Here is a 15,380-nt window from a genome sequence, read left to right as displayed (position 1 = left end):
AAAAGGGTTTACATGTTTTCAGTTCGTGAAGAACTGTTTATATAGAAAATTGTTATAAACATACCATTTTACTTCATTAGAAATTTCTATTTAATACATAGTCTGCATTCCCAAAACACTATACTCCTTCATGAGCATTAAATACAAACATTAAAACTGTATGCTGAAGAAAAACTATAAGCATTCAGTATTGTAAAAATACCAACAACAACAACAAGATCTATATCTTTATCTGTTACTTGCCTCAAATGTGTTACCAGTGATATCAAATTCTGGTGGGACAAAGGCACCTTCTGGATCGTCTATAAAAAAAGAATGCCAAATTAAGAAATTGACAATTATATATGCATATAGCACGTTTTGACAGTTTGATGTTACAAAATGAAATCTAATTGACAAGCCTGTTGGTTCTCACACCTCCAAGCTACAAAGAAAACTCTGTACAAAGCTGACTGTTCCAGTGCTGTAAGGGAACTATTAACTCTTACCAAAGGAACCTTAATGATTACATATGGAAATGTGCCTTTCTGTACCTTATTTCTAACCATCCTGAAGAAGCAAACTATCACTCTCCCCACTAAGAAACAAAAAGATTAAATTCAGAGAAAGAAACAACCACCATTTGAGACACCAAACTACTAACTTAATATTTTTAATCCCCTTCCTTCTGTGAACCTGAAAGTTTTCAGGTCGGGGCTACAGCTGGGGCTAGGAGCTGAGGCCAGGGCTGCAACTGGGGCCAGGAACAGAGCCGGAGGAGAAGGCCGGGGCTGTGGCTGGGGGTAGGAGCTGGGAACGGGGCTGCAGATAGGGCTGTGGCCAGGAGTGGAGCTGGGAGCGGAGTTGGGAGCTGGGGCCGGGGCCAGAAACCGAGGCCAGAAGCTGCGGTTGGGCACAGGGCCGGAGCACAGCTGGGGGTGGAGTAGGGCGGGGCTGGGTGGTGCTCCCTCCCCACCCCCAGTGAGGGCTGACCTTGGCCCCACCACATCCCCCCAAAGATTCCTCCATGACTCATTAGCGGGCGGCACCCCACAGTCTGGGTACCACTGCCTTATAGTGAAAGGCTCAAAGAGCTCAGTCTATTTATCTTAACAAAGAGAAACATAAGAGATAACTTGACTACACATGTAAGTCCCTGCATGGGGAAACAAATATTTATTAATACACAGTCAGTAGCAGAGAAAGGTATAGACACAAACCTATGGCTGGAAGCTGAAGTTAGACAAATTCAAACTGACAATAAGGTGCACATTTTTGACAGCGAGGATACAACTATTAGAACAATTTGCCAAGGGTTGTGGTGGGGTTTCTCCAACACCAATCATTTTTAAATCAAAATTGGATATTTTTCTAAAAGATGTGCTCTAGGAATTATTTTGAGGAAGTTCCATGGCTCGTGTTATACAGGAGGTCAGGCTACATGATCACAATGGTCCCTTCTGGCCTTGGAAGCTCTGAATCAAAACTCCAAGCCAGTAACCAAAGGAGGGAGATTTCCCAGGGCCAGCTAATAAAAGCTTATAGGAGTTTGCCTTGTATTACTTTTTAGAAGTTACAAAACAAGCAGATGTAGATAAGTCTCCACAGCCACCACCTCTAACTACCATCTTCTGAGATGAGGAAGAACCAAATCTCCATCTCCAAGGTACGCAACCTAGTTGACGGCTGACCTACTCACACCACAAATATGACTGATGCCCTTGTGGGCCTCTCCAACCAGCAGGCCAACATAGCTGCTCACTCCACTTTCCAATCAAATCCATATGGAGAGACCAGGAGAGAAGCTCTTCATTAGAGGAGTTGGGCCTGGACGACAGCTTGTAAGTGGACTATTTCAGCAGCGATGCTGCATGATGCTGTATTAATGCCTATCTGGCAACTCAGTCATTGGAGGTATAACTATGGTGGTGTATTGGTGATGTTGCACCATTTGCCTGAGGGATCTGGCTCCAAAGGTTGGGTAATTTCCCTTAGCCCTGGTCTACACTACGAGTTTAGGCTGAATTTAATAGCGTTAGATCGATTTAACCCTGCACCTGTCCACACGATGAAGCCATTTTTGTCGAATTAAAGGGCTCTTAAAATCAATTTCTGTACTCCTCCCCAATGAGGGGATTAGTGATGAAATCAACATTGCCGGGTCAAATTTAGGGTAGTGCGGATGCAATATGACGGTATTGGCTTCCGGGAGCTATCCCAGAGTGCTCCATTGTGACCACTCTGGACAGCACTTTCAACTCAGATGCACTATCCAGGTACACAGAAGAAGTCCCGGGAACTTTTGAATTTAATTTCCTGTTTGGCCAGCATGGTGCGCTCATCAGCACACGTGACCATGCAGTCCCAGAATCTCTAAAGAGCTCCAGCATGGACTGAACAGGAGTTACTGGATCTGATCACTGTTTGGGGAGATGAATCTGTGTTATCAGAACTCCGTTACAAAAGACGAAATGCCAAAATATTTGAAAAAAATCTCCAAGGGCATGATGGACAGAGGCTACAACAGGGACCCACAGCAGTGCAGTGTGAAAATTAAGGAGCTCAGGCAAGCCTTCCAAAAAACCAAACAGGCAAATGGCCACTCCAGGTCAGAGCTCCAGACATGCCATTTCTATGATGAGCCGCATGTAATTTTAGGGGAAGCCTCTACCACTACCCCACCCCTGTCCGTGGACACCTGCAAGGGGGGAGTCTCATACAACAGGGATGAGGATTTTGGGGACGAGAAAGATGAGAAGTTGGAGGAGGATGAGGATAGCACACAACATGGAAGCGGAGAAACCATTCTCCCTGACAGCCAGGAACTGTTTATCACCCTGGAGCCAATATCTTTCCAAGGCGAGCTCACAGACCATGAAACCAGAGAAGGCACCTCTGGTGAGCGTACCTTTGTAAATATAATGCATGGTTTAAAAGCAAGTGTATTTAATGATTAATTTGCCCTGAAGACTTGGGATGCATTTGCGGCCAGTACAGCCTCTCCTTTTAAATGGCCAACGCAATGGGTGCTTGGTATGGGAAAGGAGGGCACGGCTGTTTGAAACCATTCCCACATGTTATGAAGGTTGAAGAAGCTGAAAGACTGTGGCTTACCATGGCTGCCTGCAAGCTGGATCCTGTTGCCCAGTCCCGCATGTGTGATCTCTCACACCAAACTGACAGGCCCTCAATATAAGAGGCAAAATGCGACCTTATACCGAAAGCACATGTGCTACGTAATGTTAAAAGCTTTGTTCACTGTGAAAGAGTCTATCCATTGTTCTCTAAAATGTGTCTTTAAATACTACTCTCCTTTTTTTTCCTCCCGCAGCTGCAAATGTTTCTACGCTCCCCCTATCATCTGCATCCCAGAGGCTAGTGCAGATAATAAGGTGAAAAAAACCGCACTCGTGATGAAATGTTCTCTGAGCTCATGGAGTCCTCCCACACTGAATGCGTGAAGGCAAACAATGTCAGAGTCCAAGAAAGCAGAAAATGAACACGAGGACAGGAGGGACGAATGAGATGAGAGATGGCGGGAGCAAGATGAGATAGGCAGGATGCAATGCTGAGGCTACTGGGGGATCAAACTGATATGCTCCAGCGTCTGATGGAGCTGCAGGAAAGGCAGCAGGAGCACAGACCACCGCTGCTGCCCCTGTCTAGCCACCTGCCCTCCTCCCCAAGTTCCATAGCCTGCTCACCCAGATGCCCAAGAACCCCAGGGAGGGGGAAAAGGGTGCACTCTGGGCACCCAAATACTCCACCCCAGAGGACTGCACAAGCACAGAAGGCTGGCATTCAATAAGTTTTGAAGCGCAGTGTGGCCTTGGCCTTCCCTCCTCTACTTCTCCCCCCACCCCTCCCAGGCTACGTTGGCAGTTATCCCCCTACTTGTGTGATGAATTAATAAAGAATGCATGATTTTGAAACAATAAATGACTTTCTTGCCTCTGCAAGTGGTGATTGAAGGGGGGAGGGTAGTTGGCTTACAGGGAAGTAGAGTGAACTACAGGGGGTGGTTTTCATCTAGGAGGGGAAAAAAAACTGTCACACGCCTGGCCAGTCATGAAACTGGTTTTCAAACCTTCTCTGATGCGCAGCGTGCCCTGCTGTGCTCTTCTAATCGCCCGGATGTCTAGCTGTGCATAATCAGCGGAGAGGCGATTTGCATCAACTTCCCACCCTGCCATAAACATCTCCCACATACTCTCACAGATATTGTGGAGCAGACAGCAAGCGGCAATAACAATTGGAATGTTGGTTTTACTGAGGTCTAACAGAGTCAGTAAACTGCGCCAGTGCGCTTTTAAACATCCAAATGCACATTCTACCACCATTCTGCACTTGTTCAGCCTATAGTTGAACGGCTCCTTATTACTGTCCAGGGTGCCTGTGTATGGCTTCGTGAGCCATAGCATTAAGAGGTAGGCTGGGTCCCCAAGGATAACTATAGGCATTACAATGTTTCCAACAGTTATTTTCTGGTCTGGGAAGTAAGTTCCTTCCTGCAGCTGTTCAAACAGACCAGAGATCATGAAGATGCGAGCGTCATGCACCTTTTTCGGTGATTTCATGTTGATGTCTGTGAAACGTCCCTTGTGATCCACCAATGCTTGCAGCACCATTGAAAAGTACTCCTTTTGGTTTATGTATTGGCTGCCAAGGTGGTCTGGTCCCAAGATAGGGATATGAATTCCGTCTATCGCCCCACCATAGTTAGGGAATCCCATTGCAGCAAAGCCATCCACTATAACCTGCACATTTCCCAGAGTCGCTACCCTTGATAGCAGCAGCTCAGTGACTGCATTGGCTACTTGGATCACAGCAGCCCCCACTATAGATTTACCCACTCCAAATTGATTCCCGACTGACCGATAGCTGTCTGACACTGCAAGCTTCCAGAGAGCTATCACCACTTGCTTCTCAACTGTGAAGGCTGCTCTCATCTTGGTAAGCACCTTTACACATTCAAAAGGATCACAGCCACTGGGAATCATCCCAGACCTGCAACACTATGTTGTCCACCAGTCTGTGGTTTTTTCCTGGGCCCAGAATCGGCATTCCACGGCATGAACCTGCCCCATTACCACCATGACGTCCAAATTGCCAGGGCCCATGCTTTAAGAGAAGTCTGTGTCCATGTCCTCATCACTATTGTGATCATGCTGTCATCGCCTCCTCACCTGCTTTTGCAGGTTCTGGTTCTGCACATACTGCAGGATAACACGCAAGCTGTTTACAATGCTCACAACAGCAGCGGTGAGCTGAGTGGGCTCCATGCTTGCTGTGGTATGGCGTCTGCTGGAGAGCAGAGTTGCGCGGAAGCAGTGGATGACGATGGATGCCACGAGAATAGATATTTATACCAAATGATGAGACAACCTGCGAGATGGATTCATGGCACCAGGAGAGCAGATTTGCAGCAGAAGTGGTGGAGGACGACGGTTAGCACCACGCACATTTCCCAAGGAAGAACACATGTTCCCAGGAGCCCATGACAGACAACATGGAGAAATTCACAATCAAGACATGAGCAGGAGAGCAGAGTTGCAGAGGAAGAGGTGGATGATGACGGGATGCCACTAGAATAGATATTTATAAAGAACAACGAGAGGCTCTGCGAGGTCAATTCATGACACCAGGAGAGCAGAGCTGCAGTGAAATTAGTGGTTGGATGACGATGGTTAGCAGTCCTACTGCATCGCCTGCTGAAAGCAGTATGGCATCTGCACGGAAAAAAGGCGCGTAACGATTGTCTGCCTTTGCTTTCACGGAGAGAAGGGCGACTGATGACATGTACCCAAAACCACTCGCAACAATGCATCTGGAGCTCAACCCAGAATTCCAATGGGCAGCGGAGACTGTGGGAACTGTGGGATAGCTACCCACAGTGCAACACTCCAAAAGTCGCTGCTAGCCACAGTACTGTGGATGCACTCCGCCAACTTAATGCGCTTAGTGGGGACACACACAATCAACTGTATAAAATCGCTTCCTAAAAATCGACTTCTATACATTCGACCTAATTTTGTAGTGTAGACATATCCTTAGAAGTGGAGAACTGTTAATTTTTAGACTCACAAAATGCTCTTAGAGTTGATCGCATATATAACAAATTTAATGCCTCACACCCAATGTCAAATGAAGACTTCAAATCAGACAGATGTTAAAAGCTATAAATCCTCACCCCAAAGATCTCTTTCTCCAACCCATCCTTCCAGGCAAATGAGTGGGTGAACAGGAGTCCAATATGTCAAGCTGAAGTTCTATCAGAGCAGTGGGAGGCAGGGGAAAGGAAAATTCTAGAGCCTAAGAATTTTAAGAGCTCTTTCTTCCTCCAGTTGTTTAGATCTAGGTGATGGCTTGAACATCTCAGCTATCTAAGCTGTTGGGGAACAAAGCAACCATCACCTTTAATTGCACCAGAAAATTAATATGTATCTAGTAGCTGCACTGTATTCAGCAGTAGAGATCATGAAGTACTGATGTCATTCATGCCTTGTGAGAAACACTGTGAAACAAGCAGTCTACACGAGCTGAAGCTTTTGGACTGCCTTCCAGAACATCTCCAGGTAGACTACTCTAATATGGAAGAGGCAAAGGCATAGCATAACAAAAACAACGAGGAGTCCGGTGGCACTGTAAAGACTAACAGATTTATTTGGACATAAGCTTTCATGGGTAAAAAACCCACTTCTTCAGATGCATGGAGTGAAAATTACAGATGCAGGCATAAATATACTGACACATGAAGAGAAGGGAGTTACAAGTGGAGAACCAGCGTTGACAGGGCCAATTAAATCAGGGTGGATGTGGTCCACTCCCAATAATTGATGAGGAAGTGTCAATCCCAAGAGAGGAAAAATTGCTTTGGTAGTGAGCAGACATACAAAACTCCTCTATTACAGAAGCAGATACTAAATTCTCTCTCTTAGATCTTGAGTAGAGGCTGAAGCAATGGCTCTTGTGCTCTAAAGCTGCTAAGTGGTCTGGTTCACATATATTTATTCATCTTCAACAGCTGGCTCTGGCTACACAGGCTGTTGCCGCCTTTGGTCACAGAATCCTTTTAACTAGTTTACAAAATAGTGTGGCTTTCTGCAGGAACCAGCTTCCACTCTTTCTATTACACTCTTTCTTTCTCCTCCTCCTACCCCACCAGTCTCAGAGCATTTGAAGGTCACAGAGGAGTATTATTTTAGATTTGGTAATCCTATAGTTTATACTTTTTCAAATCATGAAGCTCTCCAAGGGACAGTGGGCAATTTGCAGTTACTGGCACATGGTGCAATACAATTTTTGTATTCTTGCTTCCTGCTGCATGGAGTCCACAGTGTCATTTCTTTAGAAGGAAGGGAAAGGCACAATGTAACAACCTGAATTGCTTACAAGTCATTTCCTCTTATTTAAAAAAGAGACAGTCACCTTTTCTAGCAGAGTAAATATGACTGTGATAAAGTTCCAGAAATGACAAGATAGTAAAAAAAAAATGTGTTGTCTGATTTTGACTGAGTTGCACAGGACAAAAAAATAGGGACAAAGTGGGAGAAGCACAGAGAATTGTGGGGAAAAAATCATTAAAAAATATGCATCTGCATACCAACTTCTTTCATTATGAAGTTTCTCTTAGAGTTTTCTAGACACAGGCAATGTTTCTTTAACTATAATTGAATTTTGAAACATCCTAATCAAGACTTTCCAATAATATGAATTATGTCCATGCACATAATTTGCTTCACTAAAAACCCATACTCTGTTATTTGCATAAGGCCATATTTAACTGGTGGCTGACAATCAGGAACTGAGCTTAGATATTTTTTACCTCTTGTGAGCACTTCCTTTCTTTCCCCAAGATCTTAGTTCTTTGTACTGCCAAAAATTTTTGTCCAGTCGACATATTTTCCTTCAGCGAGGCTCCAGTATGTTTCTTTAAGAAACATCAGGTCAAATTCGATCCAAGATTTAGATTTTGTAAGAGTCAACTTTTACAAAACTGAAGAAAAGTGTTTCTTTCCTGAAGTTATAATACAAACAATTCTTTTAACATAAAAACCAATTTCTCCTGCAGTGTTAAACGAACTATGGCAGCACAGGATAAGTACATGGGAATCTGAAAATGTATTATACTTAAAAACAAACACGAATCTGTCAAATCTATTTTGAAGTTGTTCATGATGAGAAATAAACAAATAATGAATACATTTTAAAATATACTTTCAGTTTTATGTCATGTTATATGACCTCTCAAGTAAGGACATTTGATTTAAAACTCTGATTTTTAACCTGATATTATTTCATTTCAACAGATGGACCAAAATTATGGCTAACACACACACACGGTTCATTTAATGCAATCTGGAAGCAAACTGACAGATGTAGTTATTCTGACATTGTTTTAAAAATAAATTAAGATTAAAAGACATAATAAAAAGCCTAAAGAGAATAGGCATGGCACAGAACTGATCTCTGAGGCTTCTACAGCTTGGCACTAGGTTCCTCCTTCCTCATTCCCTACTGCAATTTTCTCAGCTGTCATTTCTTGCAATGTGAGGGACTAAGGCTCTTGAGATTTTTGCTGATTTCATCTTATCCAATAATAAACTTTAGTTCACAATGAAATCAGAAGTCCTTCTGTGAATGTCAGCCTCCCCATGTCTCCAATGATACATAAAGATCTTACATTCTGCCATATGCAGACACCACTCAGTCCTTCATTTTGGGAAAGCTTTATCAGGTCACATCTATTCTACTGCTAGATCTACAGCCAAACAGCCATCTTCTTTAGCCATATCTGTAATTTCATGGACATATTTTAAGTGGTGAGAGAAGCAGCACCATGATTATGCTTCGCCCATACTTTCAGACATGCAAACACATATCCGCACAAGTCCATAACTTACTATGTTTAAAATGTAAGTGCAACAGATTCATGTGGAAAAAAAATCTGTGAAAACAAGCGGATCCAAGATCTTACTAAATTCAGTCGGAAATCTTTATTCAGTATTAGTATAACTAGTGAATGGACAGTGCTCCTGAATCTAATTTAGTTTCATATGGACCGCAATTCATCCATTTATCAAGAAATTCTGCTTTACAGTCTAATTAAATCTACGTAAAAGTTTGAAGAGTATAATGTTTTATTACATTCTCTCAGCATGACTTTGCATACTTCTTAACAAATTGCCTAGAAGCATAAATACTTACCACTGAGCTGTTCCATGAAGCACACATTGCCATTGGTGTTAAAAGCCAAAGTGTCAGGAGTAATGCAAAGTGTCTGGAAGATTGCTGAATGGAAGATGCTCTTCATAGAATGGCTACACTCCAGGCAAATTGCCCAGATATCTTGCTCGGTAAGACAGCTATCCCGCAGTGAAAGAATATCAGCAAGGGACACATTCTCCTGCCAAGACATGAATTCAGAAATTACTTTGCATTTGATGACATTACTTGTAGACAATTGTGTCAAATGTCATCTACAAGACACAACCTGATGTGATTCCAGCAAGTTCTCAGACTTCCTAGGACAAAGAATTTAACCTCCAACTTCTACCCCCCAAGTATTTAATGTAAAGCACTTTCAGCACAAAGAGTGCCTTAGGGGAAACAATCAACGTGTGCAAAGATCTCATATTAACATCAGAAAACAGGTATTTTTGTGATATATTTAAATTGAGACACTCCTGCACCACACTAAAATGAAAGGATAGTCATGAGGTAAAGGCACAGAGACTGGGTCACATGAGATGGATTAATTTTCCGACTCTGCCACAAGTTTTCTGTGTGACCTTGGAGAAGTCACTTTAAGCTCTTTTTGCCTCAGTTTCCCCCACCTGTCTCCTGAAATTGTCGTTGCAAGATTTGATTAGTGTTTGTAACTGCTTTGTGAGCCTCAGGTAGCGCAACACATGTTATGGCCTCTCTTTTTTTTTGGGGGGGGGGTTTGGAAATAAGTCAAAATTTTAGATAAACAGCTCCAGGTGCCTGATGGTTGCCTCGGGTTTTTGTTTATCCAGTGCTCCCCAGTGGTCAAGGTAACATATGACTTACAGCTAAAGGCTGTCTTCACAGCTGTTATATTTATTAGGCACATGTGAGAATTCCAAGAAACATGGCAAAAGCTCTGTTGGAGACATTCAGAAGTTAGTATTGCTTTGTTCAGTCTAGTTTAGACTAGAGAATAACTTTACATTGGAAGGATGATGCACTGGAAGATCTGACAGGCTCTTTCATTTTCTAACTTCTATGACTGTATGCTTTAGGAAGCTGCTTGGATAAAAAGATTACGGTTAGAAGTGACATGCCTAGTAGAGGTATTATCACACAACAATTACTGTTGCCAACCTTCCAGGATTGTCTTGGAATCTCCAGGAATTAAAGCTTAGTCTTTAATTAAAGATTGTGTCCTGTGATGAAACCTCCAGGAATATGTCCAATCAAAACTGACAATCCTACACATAATGATCCCAAGATAAGGGCAGTAAACACAAGAAATGTATTTGCCTTTCCCAAGCAACTCTAAAAAAATGGAAACAATTCAGGCAAAATTTCAAGCCGGATACATACTGATTACAATTTAGTCAAGAAAAGACCATAACGGCAATTTTCTCAAAGCTCTAATAAGTAGTTGACATTTCTCGGACCTCCAAAATTCCAGATATTTAGAATTGAGTTTAGCTATAAAAAGTAATCAAAGCGTTTTGGGTTACAGAATATGTGTTTTACAAATACCTAAATTGATTTTGTTTGTTTTTCTTTTGGGATGGAGTAAAAGCAAATTTGTTAACATAGTCGTTAATATTTGTTACTTATCACTGCATTCAGCATCACTTAATGGGAAAAGTATTCCCAACATTAGAAGCACCACCATTTCGGTCTTCTGAGTCTCCTTTCTCTTCTTCCCAGTCGGTCTCTTCTACTTCCTCCTTCAGCATCTCCCTCTCTGTAACAACTCCCAATTCCATGTTATTGGGCCCCTCTTCCACCCCCATGTTCCCTTCTCTTAAAAGGATCAGGAATCAAATAAAAAGCGACAGAGTCCTGTGGCACCTTACAGACGTCAGACGAAGTGGGTATTCACCCACAAAATCTTATGCTCCAGTATGTCCGTTAGGCTATAAGGTGCCACAGGACTCTTCGTCGCTTTTTACAGATCCAGATTAACATGGCTACCCCTTTGATACTAGGAATCAAATAGTTAATGCAAAATCTTGAAGAGATTTTCTAAAAGTTTAAGGGATTTAGGAGCACATGTCCCCATTGCTTTTAGTGGGATTTGCATTCTTAGATCTCTTAGGCATTTTTGAAAAATCTTTCCTTCAAATTCAAGGCTCATCAGGCTTTCAAGTTAACATCTTAATGAAATGAAAGGGTCAAGGAGAGCTCAGACTCTTAGAGCTATTTCTTATGGCCACTTGTAGACTCATTGCTTGTGTTATCACATAGATCCTATTTGGAAGATCTTTATCATAAGGTTAGAAAGCCTTTGAGGGAGATAAATGAAAGCTTAGATTCTGCAGACTCTGCACATGCTTTGTAGTCCAGGGCCAACCTGGATGTTTGTCACCAGTAAACAATATCATAAAACACACTTAAATGTGAAAGATAGCATTTTAAATATAAAGAGGCATCTGACAGAATGAGCAGTGAAGAATTAATAAAATATTCCTAGACAAACCAGACAGCAAAAAAGCCATTTCTCAAAACAAGACTATAGAGTATCTATTCAAATGGGGACTTTTAGGAGCTTGCCAGGAATGGCAGTCAAGCTCCATTAAATAAATACCCAGCTCTTCTACGGTGCTTTAAGAGATTAAGAGGTTGTTTTCCCCTCCACCACCCATACTTTTAGGTCTCCAACTTTTAATCACTCTTCTTGAATATTCCTAAGAACGCTATAAATGTGTCAGTAAGCACCCTTAATATCCCGAGCGCAGTCTGGGAGATCTTCCAAAGGGTAGGCATGGAAAACTTATTGAATCATGATTCATACATCAGCAGCCCACAATAATCTTGTTCAGTCTCAGGAATAAAAAGGTATCCCCAACTGGTTTCCAAATTGCTAAAGGATTTTGATTCACGCTCAACTCTCTTGAGAGCAAAAATTATTGTACCAGATCTTCTCCACCATGTGACAGGCTACAGGAAACAGAGGTCACCGGACAACGTCCACAAATGGGTTATCTGATCCTACTTGAGTTTGTGAAAAGAACTGTAGCCAGTCCCTCCTCCAAATTATTTACATTGCTAGGAGCTCTCTCTATGGGTACTCCCTTTTCACTGTTACTACTTGATGGAGTCTACCCCTGAAACTGGCAGAGATGTAAGAAGAAAGAGACAGTGCTATTTAACAACTGAACCCAATATGTGAAATGTATCCATCACTAAACTGCTAGTTAAAATATTTCTGGTCCATGTTATCCAAATGCTAACTAACCAGGCAAGCAACACTCTCCAAATCATTCCTTGAGTTATGAAGGAAGAGATCAATAATGCAAGAGTAGAACTATCTATGACAAAACAACTCAGAACTAGAGTCAGCTCCATCTTTATGTGTTTGTTTAGCACAACTAATGACTAATTTAAACATATAATAGTATAAACAGACTTAGCCTGCCTTTCCTGCTGCTTTTACGTGGCAGCAACAAAACTTTTACAGAAGAAAAAAAGATTTGCTTATTACCAAAGGGGATTTTGTTTGATTTATGTGATTTTGTCTGATTAAGAGTCATTGTTATTAAATGCTACAACGAACTCATAGTCCAACATTTGTGACATTAGTCTGCAGACATGACAATAATTATGATACAACAATTAAATCATATTAATGAATATGGGGTATTAAGAAGTGGGGTGTGAGGGAGTAAATCCATTAGGAACACAGGTTTCTGGGATTATTAAGAAAAGGGGAGCAAGAGAATCTTATTGACATGAAAAATGCCTCTTTGTATGGCCCTCCAGTTCCTATGTAATAAGACTTCCAAGACTTTTGATAGCTGCTAATCTTAAATCCTTACCCAGAGATGTTTGCATGCTACAGTTTTGCAGGAAGAAGACATTCAGAACACTTCCTTTATAACTTACTGCTTTGAAGAGCAAAAGCAATTTGCCCTCACAGTTTTTAAATCAGGTGTAGGCAACCTATCGCCAGGGGCAGCTCTAGGTATTTTGCTGCCCCAAGCATGGCAGGCAGGCTGCCTTTGGCGGCTTGCCTGCAGGAGGTCCCCAGTCCCGCGGATTCGGCGGCAAGCCTGTGGGAGGTCCGCCGAAGCCGCAGGATCAGCAGACTCTCCGCAGGCATGCCGCCGAAGGTAACCTGCCTGCCGCTCTAGCGACGACCAGCAGAGCGCCCCCCGTGGCTTGCCACCCCAGTCACGCACTTGGCGTGCTGGTGCCTGGAGCAGCCCCTGCCTATGGCACATGTGCCGAAGGCGGCACGTGAGCTGATTTTCAGTGGCACTCACACTGCCCGGGTCTTGGCCACCGGTCCGGGGGCAGGGGGAGTGGGGAGGGGGACTCTGCATTTTAATTTAATTTTAAATGAAGCTTCTTAAACAAGTTTAAAACCTTATTTACTTTACATACAACAATACTTTAGTTATATATTATAGACTTTAGAAAGAGAACTTCTAAAAATGCAAAAATGTATTACTGGCACAAGAAATCTTAAATTAGAGTAAATAAATAAAGACTCCACACCACTTCTGAAAGGTTGCTGACCCCCGTTTTAAATAGTAGGAGAATCCGCCCCTTTCCCTACAACCGAACTAAGATGATCGGGTCCCTGTGAAAGTTGATTTATACCCCTTTGACTGGCCAGTTCGCCTTCACCACAGGGTTAATTCCCCGTTAAGTCAACACTTTGCGCTCTCCCCTAGTTTGCGCAGCGCACCGCACCGCTGCAAACAAAGCGAAGGCCGGGAAGGGCAGGCCGGGAACTGGGAGCACAGGCGAGCAGCACAGCGACCAGAGAACTAGCAGCTGAGTTGCTGATACAAAACAAGTTCATCCAGAGAAGCCACTCTCCGCAGCTGGGAAGGGTCGCTCTCGCCCACAGGTGCACGCAGGAGCCAGAGCTCTTCAGGGACGAGCGGGTGCTCTTGCCAAGGAGGGGTGGGGGAGGCTGCACTTTGGCACACTCACCTCATCCTCCAGCAGCGTCGGCAGCGGCTCGAAGTCATAGCAACCCACCTCCTCCTCCTCGGGAAACCCAGCCACCGCGGCGTCCACAGCCTCCATGCCGCCTGGGGAGGAAGTGGCAGGCGAAGGCTTCACCCCAGTAGCCTGGCTGCGTGCTCCAAGCCCAGCCCTCTGCGGCTCATTCCCGACGCCTGCTCGTGCCTCCGGAGCGGCCCCTGGCTGTACCCCGCAGCGCCTCGAGCCCTCCTCCCCCGCCCGCTCGCTTCCCGCGCCCACCCCTGGGAGCGCCGCGCCCTGCAATCCCTGCCCGGAGCACGCCCTGCCCCTTCGCTAAAGAAGCGACCGCATAGTAACGGGCACGGCGGCCGCGCCTTGTCTGAGCTACACAGGCCGGACTGCAGCTCCGCCTGAGCGCCTCCTTCCCCGCACAGCCCAGCTCCGCCACTGCAGGGGCCTGGGTTACTGAGCCCTAGCGCCCTCCCGGCGCAGCCAGGTGCCTGCCCTGAGACTCACTCCCACCCCCCGCTAATCCGCCTTCATCCCTGGTTCTCCGAACTAACGCGGAGCAAACTTCAGGCAGCAACTTGCCGCCAGCGCAGCCCCCCCACGCCAGCCGCGCCGCTGCCGCAGTGCTCCCTCTGCACCGCCGGAGAGCGGCGTGGCTCTGGGCGGTTGTCAGCGCGTAGGCTGATTGATGCACCAGGGTTGGTTTGTGTCTGATCTGCCGGGCTCAGCGAGCGAAGCCTGGCGCATGCACTGGCAGAGTGGCCCTTTGCCAGGGCTTTCCAAAACCTTCACCTCTGATATTGATGATCGAAACTGAATGTTATCAATCAAACCGAGCGCTCCAGTCCTGCAATGAGCTTCATGGAAGTGGACCGTGGAGCCCTAATGACTTCAGTGGGCCTGCAAGGATGTGCGATCTGGGAATGGATTTCGGGATCAGGGCCTTAACACTGACGACATTTTCTGTTTGCTTTCACTCGACTTGGACATTCAATTAAATTTAGTTTAATTTTGTCCTGTCCCCCCACATGCACACACCTTGCTGCAATTTGATCTACCAGCAGGGACCCTTCACCTTGAGAGAAAGTGGTTGGGACACTAGGCTACAAGTTGGGACAGCAGGGTTCAAATCCCTGTCATGCTACAGACTTCATGTTTGAAGCCTCTTTGTGCCTCAATTCCCTGTCTGTAAAATGGGCATAAGAGGACTGCCCAACCTCACAGGTGTTGTGAGGCTAAATACATTACAGATT

General features: G+C 44.4%; 1 protein-coding gene across 1 annotated transcript in view; it reads right to left on the bottom strand.

Moving 5' to 3' along the window:
• The window catches only part of KNDC1 (kinase non-catalytic C-lobe domain containing 1), a 104,183-nt gene extending 89,843 nt beyond the window's left edge, over positions 1-14,340 (bottom strand). The window contains 3 exon segments of the mRNA XM_030570230.1: positions 244-302; positions 9,187-9,385; positions 14,125-14,340. Of these exon segments, the coding sequence (XP_030426090.1) occupies positions 244-302; positions 9,187-9,385; positions 14,125-14,220 (354 nt within the window). The 5' untranslated portion in view covers positions 14,221-14,340.
• Positions 14,341-15,380: the final 1,040 nt, after the last annotated feature.

The sequence above is a fragment of the Gopherus evgoodei genome, chromosome 7, assembly GCF_007399415.2.
Source record: "Gopherus evgoodei ecotype Sinaloan lineage chromosome 7, rGopEvg1_v1.p, whole genome shotgun sequence".
Taxonomy (NCBI): domain Eukaryota; kingdom Metazoa; phylum Chordata; order Testudines; family Testudinidae; genus Gopherus; species Gopherus evgoodei.
This window is presented reverse-complemented; position numbering and strand designations above follow the sequence as displayed.